The sequence below is a fragment of the Topomyia yanbarensis genome, chromosome 1 (genome assembly GCF_030247195.1).
Source record: "Topomyia yanbarensis strain Yona2022 chromosome 1, ASM3024719v1, whole genome shotgun sequence".
Classification (NCBI taxonomy): Eukaryota; Metazoa; Arthropoda; class Insecta; order Diptera; family Culicidae; genus Topomyia; species Topomyia yanbarensis.
Window position 1 is genome coordinate 41,492,617 of NC_080670.1, and position 14,068 is coordinate 41,506,684.

Genomic DNA, 14,068 nt, shown 5'->3' on the forward strand with positions numbered 1-14,068 from the left:
AAGGCAAAAACTGTCGAGAATATTTCTTGGGCTTGTCTAGAACAGGTTTGGACGATTATCGAGCTTGGCGACCGTAAGTTATACTTGTGTGCGTTGTATGTTCCACCCGACCGCGCTCGTGATATCGAATATGTTGAAGCACACTGCAGCTCACTTTTTACTATCCTCGAAGACGCGAACGCAGTTGATGAGATCATGGTACTAGGAGATTTTAATCTTCCTAGCATTTCATGGAAGTCTTCCCGCAATGGATTCCTTTATCCGGATTCGGACCATTCCGTACTCCACCCAGCTGCAGTGAGGCTACTTGACAGCTATAGCTCAGCCACGTTACTACAAATCAATTCTATTGCCAATGAAAATAGCCGCCATCTCGATCTTTGTTTTGCCAGCGATCAGGTTTCCGCCACATCAATAGTGATGGCGCCCTCTCCTCTAGTAAAACCAGTGATGCATCATCCTCCATTGATCGCTACGATTGATGCCACTGTGGTGCATGATTTCGATATTGCACCACGTTCTGTCACCTACGATTTCCGTAAAGCCGACCATCGCAGTATCGCAGACCTTTTTTCCACCATCGATTGGGAAAATATTTTGGACCTCGAGGATGTCGAATCCGCAGTCCAAACCTTTTCCAACGTTCTGGCGTACGTTATTGACAGGTACGTTCCGAAGAAAGTTCACCATCGACAAACCGGCCCTCCATGGCAAACGAGTACATTGCGACGGTTGAAGTCTATTAAGAGAGCTGCCCTGCGGAGGTTTACCAAGTATCGTACAATATCACTCAGAGACTATTACGTCAGTCTCAACCATGCGTACAAACGAGCCAGTCAAAACTGTTTCTATCAATATCAGCAAAATATTCAGCGTAATCTCAAGTCGCATCCTAAACGTTTCTGGAAATATGTAAACGAACAGCGCAAGGAATCTGGACTGCCGTCGTCTATGACTTTCAATGGTAACACAGCTTCCACATCACAAGATATATGTGCACTTTTCTCGGAAAAATTCGCGAACGTGTTCACAGATGAGGAATTAACTATTGAGCAAATCGAACTCGCTGCTAGCAGAGCTCCACTTGTGGGTCAAACTCTGAGTGCTATCGATGTCAACGCAACGATGATTACCAGAGCTTCATCTCGACTTAAGTCATCCTTCAATCCGGGACCCGACGGGTTCCCCTCCGCTTTTCTGATAAGGCACATTGAAGTTTTGGTTAACCCGCTTCTTCACATCTTTCGAACATCTATTGACAGAGGTATTTTTCCATCTTGCTGGAAATCAGCGAACATGTTCCCAGTACATAAAAAGGGAAATAAGCGAGACGTCAATAACTACCGTGGAATAACTTCATTGAGTGCTGTCTCGAAGTTGTTCGAGCTTGTGATTATGGAACCTCTTCAGGCTCACTGTAAGCAGTACCTAAGTGACGATCAACACGGCTTCACGTCTGGGCGGTCAACTGCGTCTAACCTATTATGTTTAACATCCTTAATAACAGAGAGTATGGAACATCGCGCTCAAACCGACGTTGTTTACACCGACTTATCTGCCGCTTTTGACAAGATAAACCACGATATCTCAATAGCAAAAATGGAGAGATTTGGAATTAATGGTAGTATTTTGCAATGGTTTCGATCCTACCTCACTGACCGAGAGATAACGGTTGTCATAGGAGAATGCCAGGCCCCTGCATTCTCTTCTACATCTGGAATACCTCAAGGAAGCCACTTGGGACCGTTGATGTTTCTGATATACTTCAATGATGTACATCTAATTTTGAAGACTCCACGATTATCGTTCGCAGATGACCTCAAGATTTTTCGCCTAATTCGTTTAATTGAATATTGCAGAGTTCTCCAACAGCAGCTTCAAGTCCTTGCTGATTGGTGCAATACGAACCGCATGTATGTAAACCCGAAGAAGTGCTCGGTAATATCTTTTTCACGGAAGAAGGATTCGATTTATTTTAACTACCGTCTACTAGAGACAGAAATCGAACGTGTCAGTCACGTGAAGGATCTGGGAGTGATTCTGGATTCTCAACTTACGTTTAAACAACATGTATCCTATGCAGTAGGTAAAGCGTCTCGAGCACTGGGATGCATATTCAGGATAGCCAAAAACTTTACGGATGTTTATTGTCTCAAATCGCTGTACTGCTCTTTATCCCGATCAATTCTAGAATATTGCCCTGAAGTGTGGAGCCCGAACTATAATAATGGCGTTGAAAGAATTGAAAGTGTGCAGCGACGCTTTTTACGTTTCGCGCTCCGTAGATTGCCGTGGAGAGATCCTGTCCGACTACCTAGCTATGAAAACCGATGTCAGCTGATTCAACTAGAGCCCCTACATGTTCGAAGGAATATCGCAAGAGCTTTGTTCATCGCTGACACTCTGCAAGGCCGTATAGATGCCCCAGCTATTTTGGAACAAATCAACATAAACGTCGCACCTCGAGCACTACGTAACAACAATATGTTCCGGTTGCCATTCCGACGCACAAATTATAGTATGTATGGAGCCATCACTGGTCTGCAACGAATTTTCAATCAGGTAGCTTCAGCATTTGATTTCAACGTTTCTCGACATACTCTGCGTGTACGTTTCTCCAGATTGTTTAATCATTTCGTTAACAACACTTGACCTTTTTATTTTTTGTTTGTAATTATTGTATGATTATTGTTTTTATGTGCGACTTGAGTATTAGAAATAAGATTAGTATTTAGGCTAACATCATTGGGGCTTTGATATGCCTGTTGGTGTATTAAACAAAATAAACAAATAAATAAACTACTTTGATTGGCCATTAGTGAGCTAGATACGCAAATCCAAGTAATGTTGAACGTATTTGAATATGTATCATTCGGACATCATAGGGTTACCAGTTTATATGGGAATTTGCTGTGTGACCACACTCTTCAACCCGTAACTCCGGAACTGGAAGTTCGATCAACTAAAAATTCAATAGCGTCTTATGGGAGCGTTGTACCGTTCATTTGAACTAACTTTGTGGAAATCGGTTCAACCATCTCTGAGAAAATTGAATGACTTTATTTGACACACACATACATACACACAGACATGTTGCGATCTCGACGAACTGAATCGAATGGAATATGACACTCGGCCCTCCGGGCCTTTGTTCGTAAATCGATTTTTGGAGTGATTGCATAGCCTTTCTTTATATGAGAAAGGCAAAAAGGTTCATACAACAATCTTTGGTCACGGTTTGCTTATTTGATCGTAGTGCATCGCGATGGATGAGAAGCTTACAACACGCTCGACTACGGAAAAATGCAATGTTTGCCAAGAAATTTCCGATATGGCAGGCGATTATATATATATATATATATATATATATATATATATATATATATATATATATATATATATATATATATATATATATATATATATATATATATATATATATATATATATATATATATATATATATATATATATATATATATATATATATATATATATATATATATATATATATATATATATATATATATATATATATATATATATATATATATATATATATAAACTAGAACTCCCTAAATCTCATCTAGAACAAAATCCAACGTGGCGATATACCAGAAAAAGTCTGTCGGTATAGTAAACATCTTTATCGTGTTCATTCAGTTACCATGCCACCCATTCTACTCGGCACCTAGACGTATTTATGTCTGACAATAACGTTGATCTATCGAAAAATCATCAGTCCATCAATCAAAGCGTGTCTCCGCTCGGGGATAGCTAATCGTGATATTTAGCCAGACAAAGTGGCACACTTTGCGCTGACAGGGCTGACCGTGGTTCCGTGAAGCGATGTTATCAGTCGCATAGCAATTATTATGTATACCACTATAATAGCAAACCACGACCAGAAATGATGGAACAGTTGTTAATGAATTAAGCAATAAAAATGACTGTAGTATGACCAGCCAAAGAGGTGTTGTTGTTTTTCTCAATTTTTGTTTTATTTGAGTGGCACAGCTATTCCTCGGCTATGGGTTGGTGCAAAGTTTGAAAGTTTGGCAAAAAGGCAAATAGAGAAAAAATGTAATTTCTTTTTAGTAGGTGTCTGAGGCAATCATAAAATTTTACAACAAAGACGCAACATACAGAAGTGTTATTTAGAATGAGCGCAATCTTAAATATATTTGTTATAGGGTGGATCAAAATTATAGGGTGACCATATCAGGCGAGGAAATACCCAAGACGGTCGTAACTGGACCCCGTTCCCGCTGACGCAAAGTTAATTTGACGGTACTGTCCGCTTGAACGTGTCTGGCACATTTCGCATTCATTTGCTGCAGATAGTTCAAATCTCATTTGTATGAACGAGACCACCGAACATTTATTCGCACGGTTCTTCTGTACCAAGCAACAAAAACGGGATACTGATGTTGAAGAAACCTTAAATCTTCAATTGAGTAAATTAGAGGAGATACGTAGATATCATCGAATAACAGTCCTGAAGTCTTCAGCCTTAGATGTACATCACTGAAGTACAGCAGAAAAATCAACAGTAGCAGGTGCCTTCCTTGGGGTATTGTTTGACGTTGAAGTAAATGTTGTTTCCTGGCAATCTGTGTCCGTGAGGTAGGATCGAAATAACTACAAAAATTGTTATTGATTTCAAATATCTGCATTTTAGCGATTTTTTAACGTGGTTAAATTAAATGCTCCGAAGCGCAAACGTGATCGTCGTACAGCTAAGCAACCACGTGATCCGGGATGCACCCCTTCAATTCCACACTCTGGCGACGACGAGGACACCGAAGAAATCATTCGCAAGTACAAAGGCAGACGCAGCTGTGAAAAACATGTTTTTTCAACATTTCCTTCCGTGGTTTCATGATTTTTCACATCATTTGCCACTTGCTCATTTTCTTACCAGAATGACTAAATTTATAATTTGTGTTATTATTTTTTGAATAATCTGCAGTATTCATACTCTTCAAATAAAAGTTGAACCGTTGATTTTTTAGGTGTGTGTTTTATTTAATCTCGAATATAGCACCCCCAGATTTTAAAAACATCGAAAAGAGTACCTTCGCCTTATTGGATTTAGTTTGAAAAATATTTAGCCAGACATAAAATCATTATTACTAAAATGTAGCCAGATGTAGAATTTTTACAAACGAGCGCTTGCGCTTGTAGAATTTTTACAAACGAGCGAGCGTTAACCACAAAACAAAAATTTCGCACACCACGGGAGAACAGAATAACGATTGACTTTTCGTAGACCCGCCCAGTGCGCGAGGTAGAACAGTTGGCCAAGGTGAAAATGGAACTTGTTCTTACAGAAGTGTCACACATACAACTACATCATACGAGTCAAGTAGTCAAAACCAAGATTCCCATGTATATGGACCTTGATCAGACGGAAATTCGCTTACACGAAGCGTGCTAGTACGGATTATATATCAAAATATTCATGTCGAAGTATGGAGAAATGGAATTTGTGACAAATGACACTTGGAGAAACAAATTTTGCCTAGTATTCTCTGCGTTCAGATTGTAGGAATGCGGCTGAGCCAACCTATACCTTCCTACTTGACTTTCGAGGGCAGATCAACCACAGACTAACAGGCGTAACACTCAAAAACAATGCTTTGCTTGCTTTAACGGTCATTTTAAACATATTTGGCAAGTTGGGGCTGTGGCCGTATTTGCGATGTTGGCGCTCTGATATATGAACTAGTATGCGGGGATAGATAACTAGTGAAAAATTGTTCTCAAGCCTGAGGAGTAACCCACTGGCAAATGAGTGTTTCGGACCGTGTATGAAAGGTGGAGCTAGTGTTCTGGTAAAATTAGTAAATCGATTTTTTGGAGGAATTTCCTCATAGTGTTATGTCTGTTAGTCTGTCAATGTGATTTTTCAAAAATTGTAGAGGAAATCCGCTGGGTCCTGGGTTAAAAGACGAATTAAACCAAGAAAAAGCTCTGGTAATTATCGTTTCATCAACAACACCGAGTTTGGTCTACGACCGGAACCGGTTCGTTTTGTTCACGGTGTGACCAGAATGAATCAAGCGAAGACTTAACAAAAAAAATCTTTTCGCTTAGAGAAGAAAACCAGGAGATAGGACAAATAAAGCATTTTCCTCGAAGTCCCAGGATACCAGAACATCTGGTCACCCTAAAAATTGACAGCTTTTACAATACACTACGAATAAAGTATCCTCTTGAGTCTTACACGTTGGTTGTGGTTCGTATGAGAGTTTAGTTTATGTACCAAACGGCTGGAATCATGCAAAAAAAATTAACGAACCTTGTGTTAGTGCGAAAGGGCACAATAACTAACTTTTTTACATAAATACATGTGTTTGGTACTTAAACCAAAACACTACTTCGAAGCGTCTAACTAGTGCCAATTTTGGTGCTAGTTTAGATTTAGCATCTGACTGGTACCAAGATGGTGCTAGTTACTGATGAGGATCCGAAAGCGCTAAATACTAACTTAGCCCTTTATAAGGCGGTGAACACTATATTGCCGCTTTTTCGTTTCATTCATAACGCAGGAATATCAAGTGAGAAGTGTTCGAATCTTATGAGATCTACTTGTTAAGAGTCTGGCAACTCTTCTTATTACCTTTTATTGAGATACAGTGAAAAGTTTCAGATTGGTAAAGAGTAATGTGAAAAAACCGCGATTTATTTTTGGACAATAAAATTAGCTCGATTTTAAAAAAGATACTCTAGGCCCGATAAGTTGGTGAAGTAAATTTGTAAAAACAACTATTTTTAATCCGAAAACTGGGTTTATAAGTGGTAAAAATGACAAATAAAAAAATAAAATGAATAAATGAACGTCTGTAATCTGTGGTCTCATTTTTCAACTTACCCTCAGAATCCAGGGGTTATTTACTGTTAATCAGGTAATAACCAGTAACCCACCTTCATTTCTTTCTGAATTTCTGATCGATTTGTCTTTACATTCGCATCAATCTCGCTGGAGATACATTAAACCACAGAGAACAGACATACAAGCTAGAACATTTTTTTTGGAAAACCTGTGTAAACATTCGAAGAAAAATACGTTACAAATCACCGTTGTACACAATTTCGCATAAGTGAGTAACCATCGTATCCAAGCTTGCACGCAAGGTCCGTATACCGCGATTGCTGGAAGTCTGCTAACCGATCGTAGCGCCGACCAGCGGCAAGTATCTACTTGCTGCTATCATTTGAAAACGACTGTTATTTTTCTCACACACATTGAGAACTTGACTTGTATGTCAGTTATCAGTGATTAAACATAAGGAAGACTGACGTTTTCTAACGGGCCGTAGCAACTATCTTCAATCTTTTGTTTATCAGCACGGCCGTTGAGAGCCGTCATATTCTATATCATTTGGCTCTCTTTGACACGGGTCATTTTGTTGGTTTTACGGAGCCATGAGTCTGTTTTATATTTAAAAGATGGAAAAACGAATTTTAGCGGTTAGCCGTCAGAACCCCTTGCACACCACTTTTCATTGCGCCTGGTGATTTTTTGTGCGGCGGGGAAACATTTGTTTCCTCGCCAACTGCATGTTGGACGTCATGCAATTACAGCTTGCTGCAAGTTCGAAATGTTGCACAATTACTACACCAGAATTTTTGTTTGTAGGATTTATTCGAATTAAAAAATTCCACGCGTATTTAAACGGATTGTGAAAAAAGATCGTTGTAAAGTCGAGCAATAATATCAAATAAAAGCTAATAGATACACACATCCATAACAGTTAGGCAACGACTGTAAAACATTGACAAGTTACATAAGTTGTCCAGCAAGTTTCAATTATCTTTTTCTTTTCTGTGCCATTTTACAGTTTATATGTTGAATCAACCAGTGTTCGACAGTTTACACAGCTAATATTTCAACCATAAGAAGACATGAAAGTCTTATTGTGCAACGCCGCTTTTAACAGAATCTATAACGATATCGCCATCTCCAAATTAGCAAAACTTCGATTCAATGGATCACTCCTCCGTTGATTTCAGTCATATCTTGTAGGCCGTCAACTCAGCGTGAATACAGGCAACGACCACTCTGAAATGTTTTCGCCGCTACGTCTAGCATCCCACAGGGTAGCCATCTCGGACCACTTATATTTCTATTTTACGTCAACGATGTGAATTACAGACGCCGTTGATTTCAAGAACCGTATCAAGATTTTGGCGGACACACAAATCCTTTTTTCGAATGTTGTCCTAGTAGAGCTGTTGAGCTAGGGTCTCGGAAAGGCTCCGCGGACCGTGAATTTGATACTTAATTTTCAGTGTACTGTTCAGATGCTAGAAGAGAGAGAGTTCTTTCATATCACTAGAGTGGAACGTGTTATCTCATTTTCAGCATCATTTTTTATTGGTCCAACTGAAGACATAGGGCTAGACTGCTAGGGTCGAGAGTAGGGACTGCTGGACGTAACCGATTCATGATCGGGCAAACACGGGTGTTTGTGGGTTCAGTCTTGAGACGCGAGATCTCGGACGCAGGTGTGCGTGGATGACTCGAGCGTTTGTATGTTAACGTGTTCGTCGCGTCTGCTAGCATGTATGTAACTTCACGCGTATAAATTCGATTTTATAACCTGTGGCTATTCGCATACTCACAAGTGTTCATGAATAACCGAGCGGACCGCGAAGCTTTTTCTTAATTTTCAGTGTACGGTTCAGATACTAGAAGAGAGTTTCCCCATATCACTAGAGTTCTCGGTCATGTCTCCATGGAACGTGTTGTCTAGTGAATATGAGCGTCACGCCAACTTGTTCCGGCCTTGTTGTCGAACAGCTTTTTCAACGCTTCCTTCTTCTTTTCCTTCTTCGTCATTATCTTCGCAGGACGGCCGCAATCGGTCTTTCGATCTACGCCCAGGGATGACAGGATCCGGTAAACTGTACTCACGGGCACGTTTTCGCCTCGAAAGCAGTCTACCGTAAATTTTTTTTCATGATGACCATGCGTACCGCCATTTTAAAACCGTAAAACACGCTTGCGGAGTGATTGCTGTTGCGACGCCATCTTCGATTGAACTGACAGCACCCGAGCGAAAAGAATCAAGCCACTCATATCTAGGGGGTCCAGAGAGCAATTCAATTGCAGAGAAGAAAAATGTACGCTCTTTACTTTAACTACAGAAAGGTATTGAAATCATTCACATTTTCATTGAACACCCGTTTGAAGAAAAGAACACATGTAACATGCAACCAAGCTACATGAACTCGTCCAAATGTCCAAATGATATTTATTTACCATTAACGAAAATTGCATTCTGTTAGAATTTTATCGTGCTATTCCCGAATGAATCGAATCGAATGCACGAATTAAAAAATGACCAACAAATCCTTGGAAGAATTACTCACTATTTTATCATATACGCCAGTCATTCGCTGACCTAGCTGCCACAAACACTCAGACGAACACACACGCGACTAACACATAACAATTGTACACTAGTACTATGAACCACAATTATTACTACACTAACACTAAGACTTCTACTTTTACATTACTTTAATTAGCTTGTGCTCGATAACGAAGCCGACCGATAAATCGACATACAATGATCCCCTCTGCAAACCGTGTCTACCAACACCGCCATTAAGGAAATGTTCCTTCTTATAAACAATGCCTACAGCATAAGACAATCCACGTCGGCCACACCAGCACGCACAGGTTAGTTATTGTTCGTTAGTTTGGGCTGGTACTAAATTAAAGGTTAGACTTCTGCGCAACTTTCTATGTTTAGCATTTTATTCGAATCTTGGGAAAATTTTGAGATGCAAGCATTTTACGAAAATGTTCATTTTTGCTGTTTTCAAAAAATGGTGGGGTAAACCCGACCGCCTATGTTCTTGGTTGATTTAGTACAGATATTACCCAAATTTTATGGGTTTTGAATGATAAATCAATGAATGTTATTATGCTATATTTCACCCTAAGGAGGAAAATTTGGTAAAAGCCAAAATTTCTCACTAGGGTGAAAATTTGTTGGTAAAAACCAGTCTTTGTACAGGAGGGCACAAATCCTTATTTCATACTATGTTGCGTTTCGGCTTCGCCTCATCAGAAACCGACACTAACACATTGTCGGAATAGATTAGCGCCGGCTTGTTAGTGTCGGTTTCTGATGAGGCGAAGCCGAAACGCAACATAGTATGAAATAAGGATTTGTGCCCTCCTGTACAAAGACTGGTTTTTACCAACAAATTTTCACCCTAGTGAGAAATTTTGGTTTTTACCAAATTTTCCTCCTTAGGGTGAAATATAGCATAGTGCTTTCGCATAGGCCTGCTAAGCCAAGACAAGTTTCGGCTTCACTTGTGTCTCATCGGCATAAACAGAACTTCTGCTCGAACGGGACATCACGTTTGATCAGTCGTTTGATTGAAACACATAGTGTGTTTTAGTTTTAAGGGATTTGCGTCAAGCCGGCGCTAATCTATTCCGACAATGTGTTAGTGTCGGTTTCTGATGAGGCGAAGCCGAAACGCAACATAGTATGAATGAATGTTATGTTATTGAATTATAATAAAAGAAAATGGAACTCAATGTCAATCTTGGAATGTCAAAATCATGAGCAGTAGCACGTAAAGATATTCCCATTTGCATCGGAGCAATTGCTCGACGAATACTATATTCATCACGTTTTTGTGTCTTTCGTTTGTAATTATGTGCAAAAAAATTATAAATGCACATTGCCATTGTCTTAAAAAATAACAAAAATATATTTCAATTTGATAAATAAACAGCAGAAAAAGCGGTCGGATTTACCCTACTATTTAGAGGTCGGATTTGCCCCACCGCGCCATTTTTCACTACGATGCAATCAACAAAAATTAAGAAAAAAGCTGGACTAAATTCATCTATGCACTTTGTAAGACTTTAATCAAAGAATTTGAATCCACTTACATTGTCGTGTGAGCATCTCAATGTAGACTAATAAAATACTGTCATGCCACCATTATGATTATTTTTGATGTTCTACACGACAACACTGATATTAGTTCGCGTAGTGCTTCCGATTTTCGATAACAGAGGGGGGTCGGGTTTACCCAACGGTCGGATTTGCCCACCTTACCCTATGAAAAACACAAAAAGGCCCATTAACCCCTCTCGGTCTCCTCGATGCACCAACATCGAGGCGTAATGCAATAACCATCTTAAAGCAATTGTCTGTCAGAGGTTGTTGTTAGAGCAGTGTCTGCCATCTTTGTTCAACGCATTGAGTCAAATGGTAGCGCAACAATAGGGGCACTCGATTCGAGTTTTCGTTGCGATAATTCACGAGAATTTTACTGTTTTCAGTGCATTTGTGCTATTATATTGGTTCATAACAACGAAGGAAAGCTTTTGATGTCAATTTTTACGCATTCCATTGAGTGTAGGGCGAGGAATTAACGAATTAACGAGGCACCTTGCTTAGTATGGTGAAAATAGGCACTTTACCCTATGTGACTTTAAATTGATTCATTCGTAGTCACAGGTAGCAGACTCTGCTCTAACGAATGTGTTCAAATGGGTGGGATGAGTAGAGGTGTTAGATGAATTAAAAAAAATATTTGTCGAAATCATGATGAGTAAAGCAAGTAGGGTCTTGATCCCCTTTTCACCACGTTCTTTTTATTTCTTATTTAGACCAATGAGTTAGAGCAACCAGCGCTTTGCTTTGAATATTCAACGCAGTCTCAAGTGGTATGCGAATGGCGATCGATGCGAAGTTTCATTTCGTTAAAAAGGGGGTTTTCACAATTTTCACACCAAGTTTTGTCATTATATGGCTTTTGAAACACAAATCGAAAAGTATAGCACCCTGCCTAGTAGTTTCTAAATCAGCAAATTTTTCGACTGTGTGTATTTCCAACAATAACTTGAAATGTAAATTGCAGCAATTGCGAAAAAACAGAAAATCTACTAGAAATAGTAATTTTATCGTTCTGATCACACTTCAATCAGGTCAAATTTCGAAAAAGCGATCATCATTCATTGGCAGCAATCATCTTACACCACTTACCACAATGAGCCAGATCGATGATCGGTATCTGGTTAGTGGACAGCAGAGTGACCTTCTCTTCGGTTGCTTTGCTCTTCAACATTTTGCAGTCGTGGTATCCTTCTCGCACCTGGACACCTCAATTCCGAACAGTACTTTACAGCTTGATGTATACAGTGCTCCGCACACTACAATCGCAGGGAACTTCACCGGGGAAAACCGTTTTGTGTGTTCCCTTTTGGGTAGTTATTTTCGCGTATTTTCCGCGTTTCGATGCGAGTTTTATCTGGCTTCACTATATACTTGGTTTATTATTGCTTCTATCTCGTTCACTCTGGTTGGATGCAACCTATTCCCCACTCCTCGCTAGGCTCCGATCGAGAGGATCACACACAAACTACCTGAATGGGGGCTTTGTTATTTTGGTCTTCACTGGTTGGAACCAATACTACCGATAGGAGTTTCGAGGGCAGCTCTTTTTGTCCGTCTGCTGACGAGTTGAAAGTACTTTCCATTTGAACGTACCACGAAACGACAACTATCTAGATAATTTCACTGTTACGTATACGCCCTAAATATTAAAACGACACACGACTGATCCGCTTAAACGTCGAGAGCACTAAATCCGCGTGGCACATTAACACCTTCGAATGAAAAAAAGCAGTGCGCTCTAATACAGACTGATACCCCGTCGCAGATCGATTTCCAATGAACCTCCCACAACTGACACGACTGTACACTTCAGCAACGGCCGTTCGACTGAAAGCCGTGCGGTTGCGAATAAGAAGGCGCTGGTCGGTTAACTGCGCCTGTCGTGAGCCGCTTGAGTTAAGGTGTCGGCTGAGGTGTTCAGCTCTTCAACAGTACTGACAGCATATGGCATTTCCAAACTTAAATCACCGGTAATCTTGTTTGCCAGAAATTTACACTGATATCTAGCTTTCATAGACTGCCCTTGGCACTAACTGATAGCAGCCTGATAACACTTTCCACTGAATTTAAAATTGGTGACAACTGGACGACGCGTTGAAAATTTGTGTCTTATCGAACAACCTTAATTATTTCAAAGATTAAGAACACACCAATTGGCACAAAATCTAGTTATTTTCATTCGGATTAACGCATGCATTCACAAGAAGTGACCAACAAGCGTGAGTGTTATGACTGTACTGACACCGACGTAAGAGCCAATGCAACGAAGACGACGATGCTGGTTGTCCCCTACATACAAACACACTCGTATACTTCCGCTATAGGGCAAATCGTTTCGACCGCCTTCTCTACATGAACCAAAGTGCCTAGTTTAAGTCTCATGGCAGTAACTGATGATTCATTCCCAACTGGTGTCGTACGAAATGTGCGTACGCGAAGCTTTAGTCATGATTGAATGAATGAATGAACAGAAACTATGGGGACAGTTATCATTTGAGATCAAAGTTGTACGCTAAGCGTACTCCCGCGATCATACGCATACACATATAGTGCGTGTGTATATATGTATTGGTCGTGTTAGAATTGTGAGCGCCAGCGTAAATGCAACTGCTGACTGCGCCGAAGAATCGTTAAATGCATTTCTGACCGTTCAATGAAACAGTGGGCCAGGAAGAGAAGATGACAGAAATATATATGCGGAATCAATTTGCTGGATTAGTAAAACTGGGGATACATTTCGATTAACCAAAAAAAAGTTGCAGAATCAACACTTGGGTCATTAAGGGGTTACACCACCGCAGAATTTTCAAAAAATCTTTAGGTTTATTAGTCTAAAATGTGCTTTAAAATGGTAAAAATGATATCCCTAAATATGGAAGACGAAAACAATACATAAATGTTCAAATTTTCAATTCTGCCCCAACGCCTCTTAAGTATATCCCGTGTGTACTGAAAACTAACCTTCTCTCGAAACCACTTTTTTTGAGTTGGCCGGAAATGTAACTCGAACAAAATCATTTGTTGTTTTGATCGCTTCGAAATTTTCACAGTATATTCAAAATTGATTTCTCCAGCGACGTACGTAGGATTTAATTATTTTTTTTTGCTTAACTTTTTTTAACCCT

The 14,068-nt window shown here is 39.8% G+C and overlaps 1 protein-coding gene across 1 annotated transcript in view; it reads right to left on the bottom strand.

Annotated features, from left to right (window-relative positions):
• LOC131677451 (uncharacterized) overlaps window positions 1–13,188 on the bottom strand; it is a 41,095-nt gene extending 27,907 nt beyond the window's left edge. The window contains exon 1 of the mRNA XM_058957285.1: window positions 12,033–13,188. Within this exon, the coding sequence (XP_058813268.1) occupies window positions 12,033–12,114 (82 nt within the window). The 5' untranslated portion in view covers window positions 12,115–13,188. The remainder of the gene's footprint in view (window positions 1–12,032) is intronic.
• Window positions 13,189–14,068: the final 880 nt, after the last annotated feature.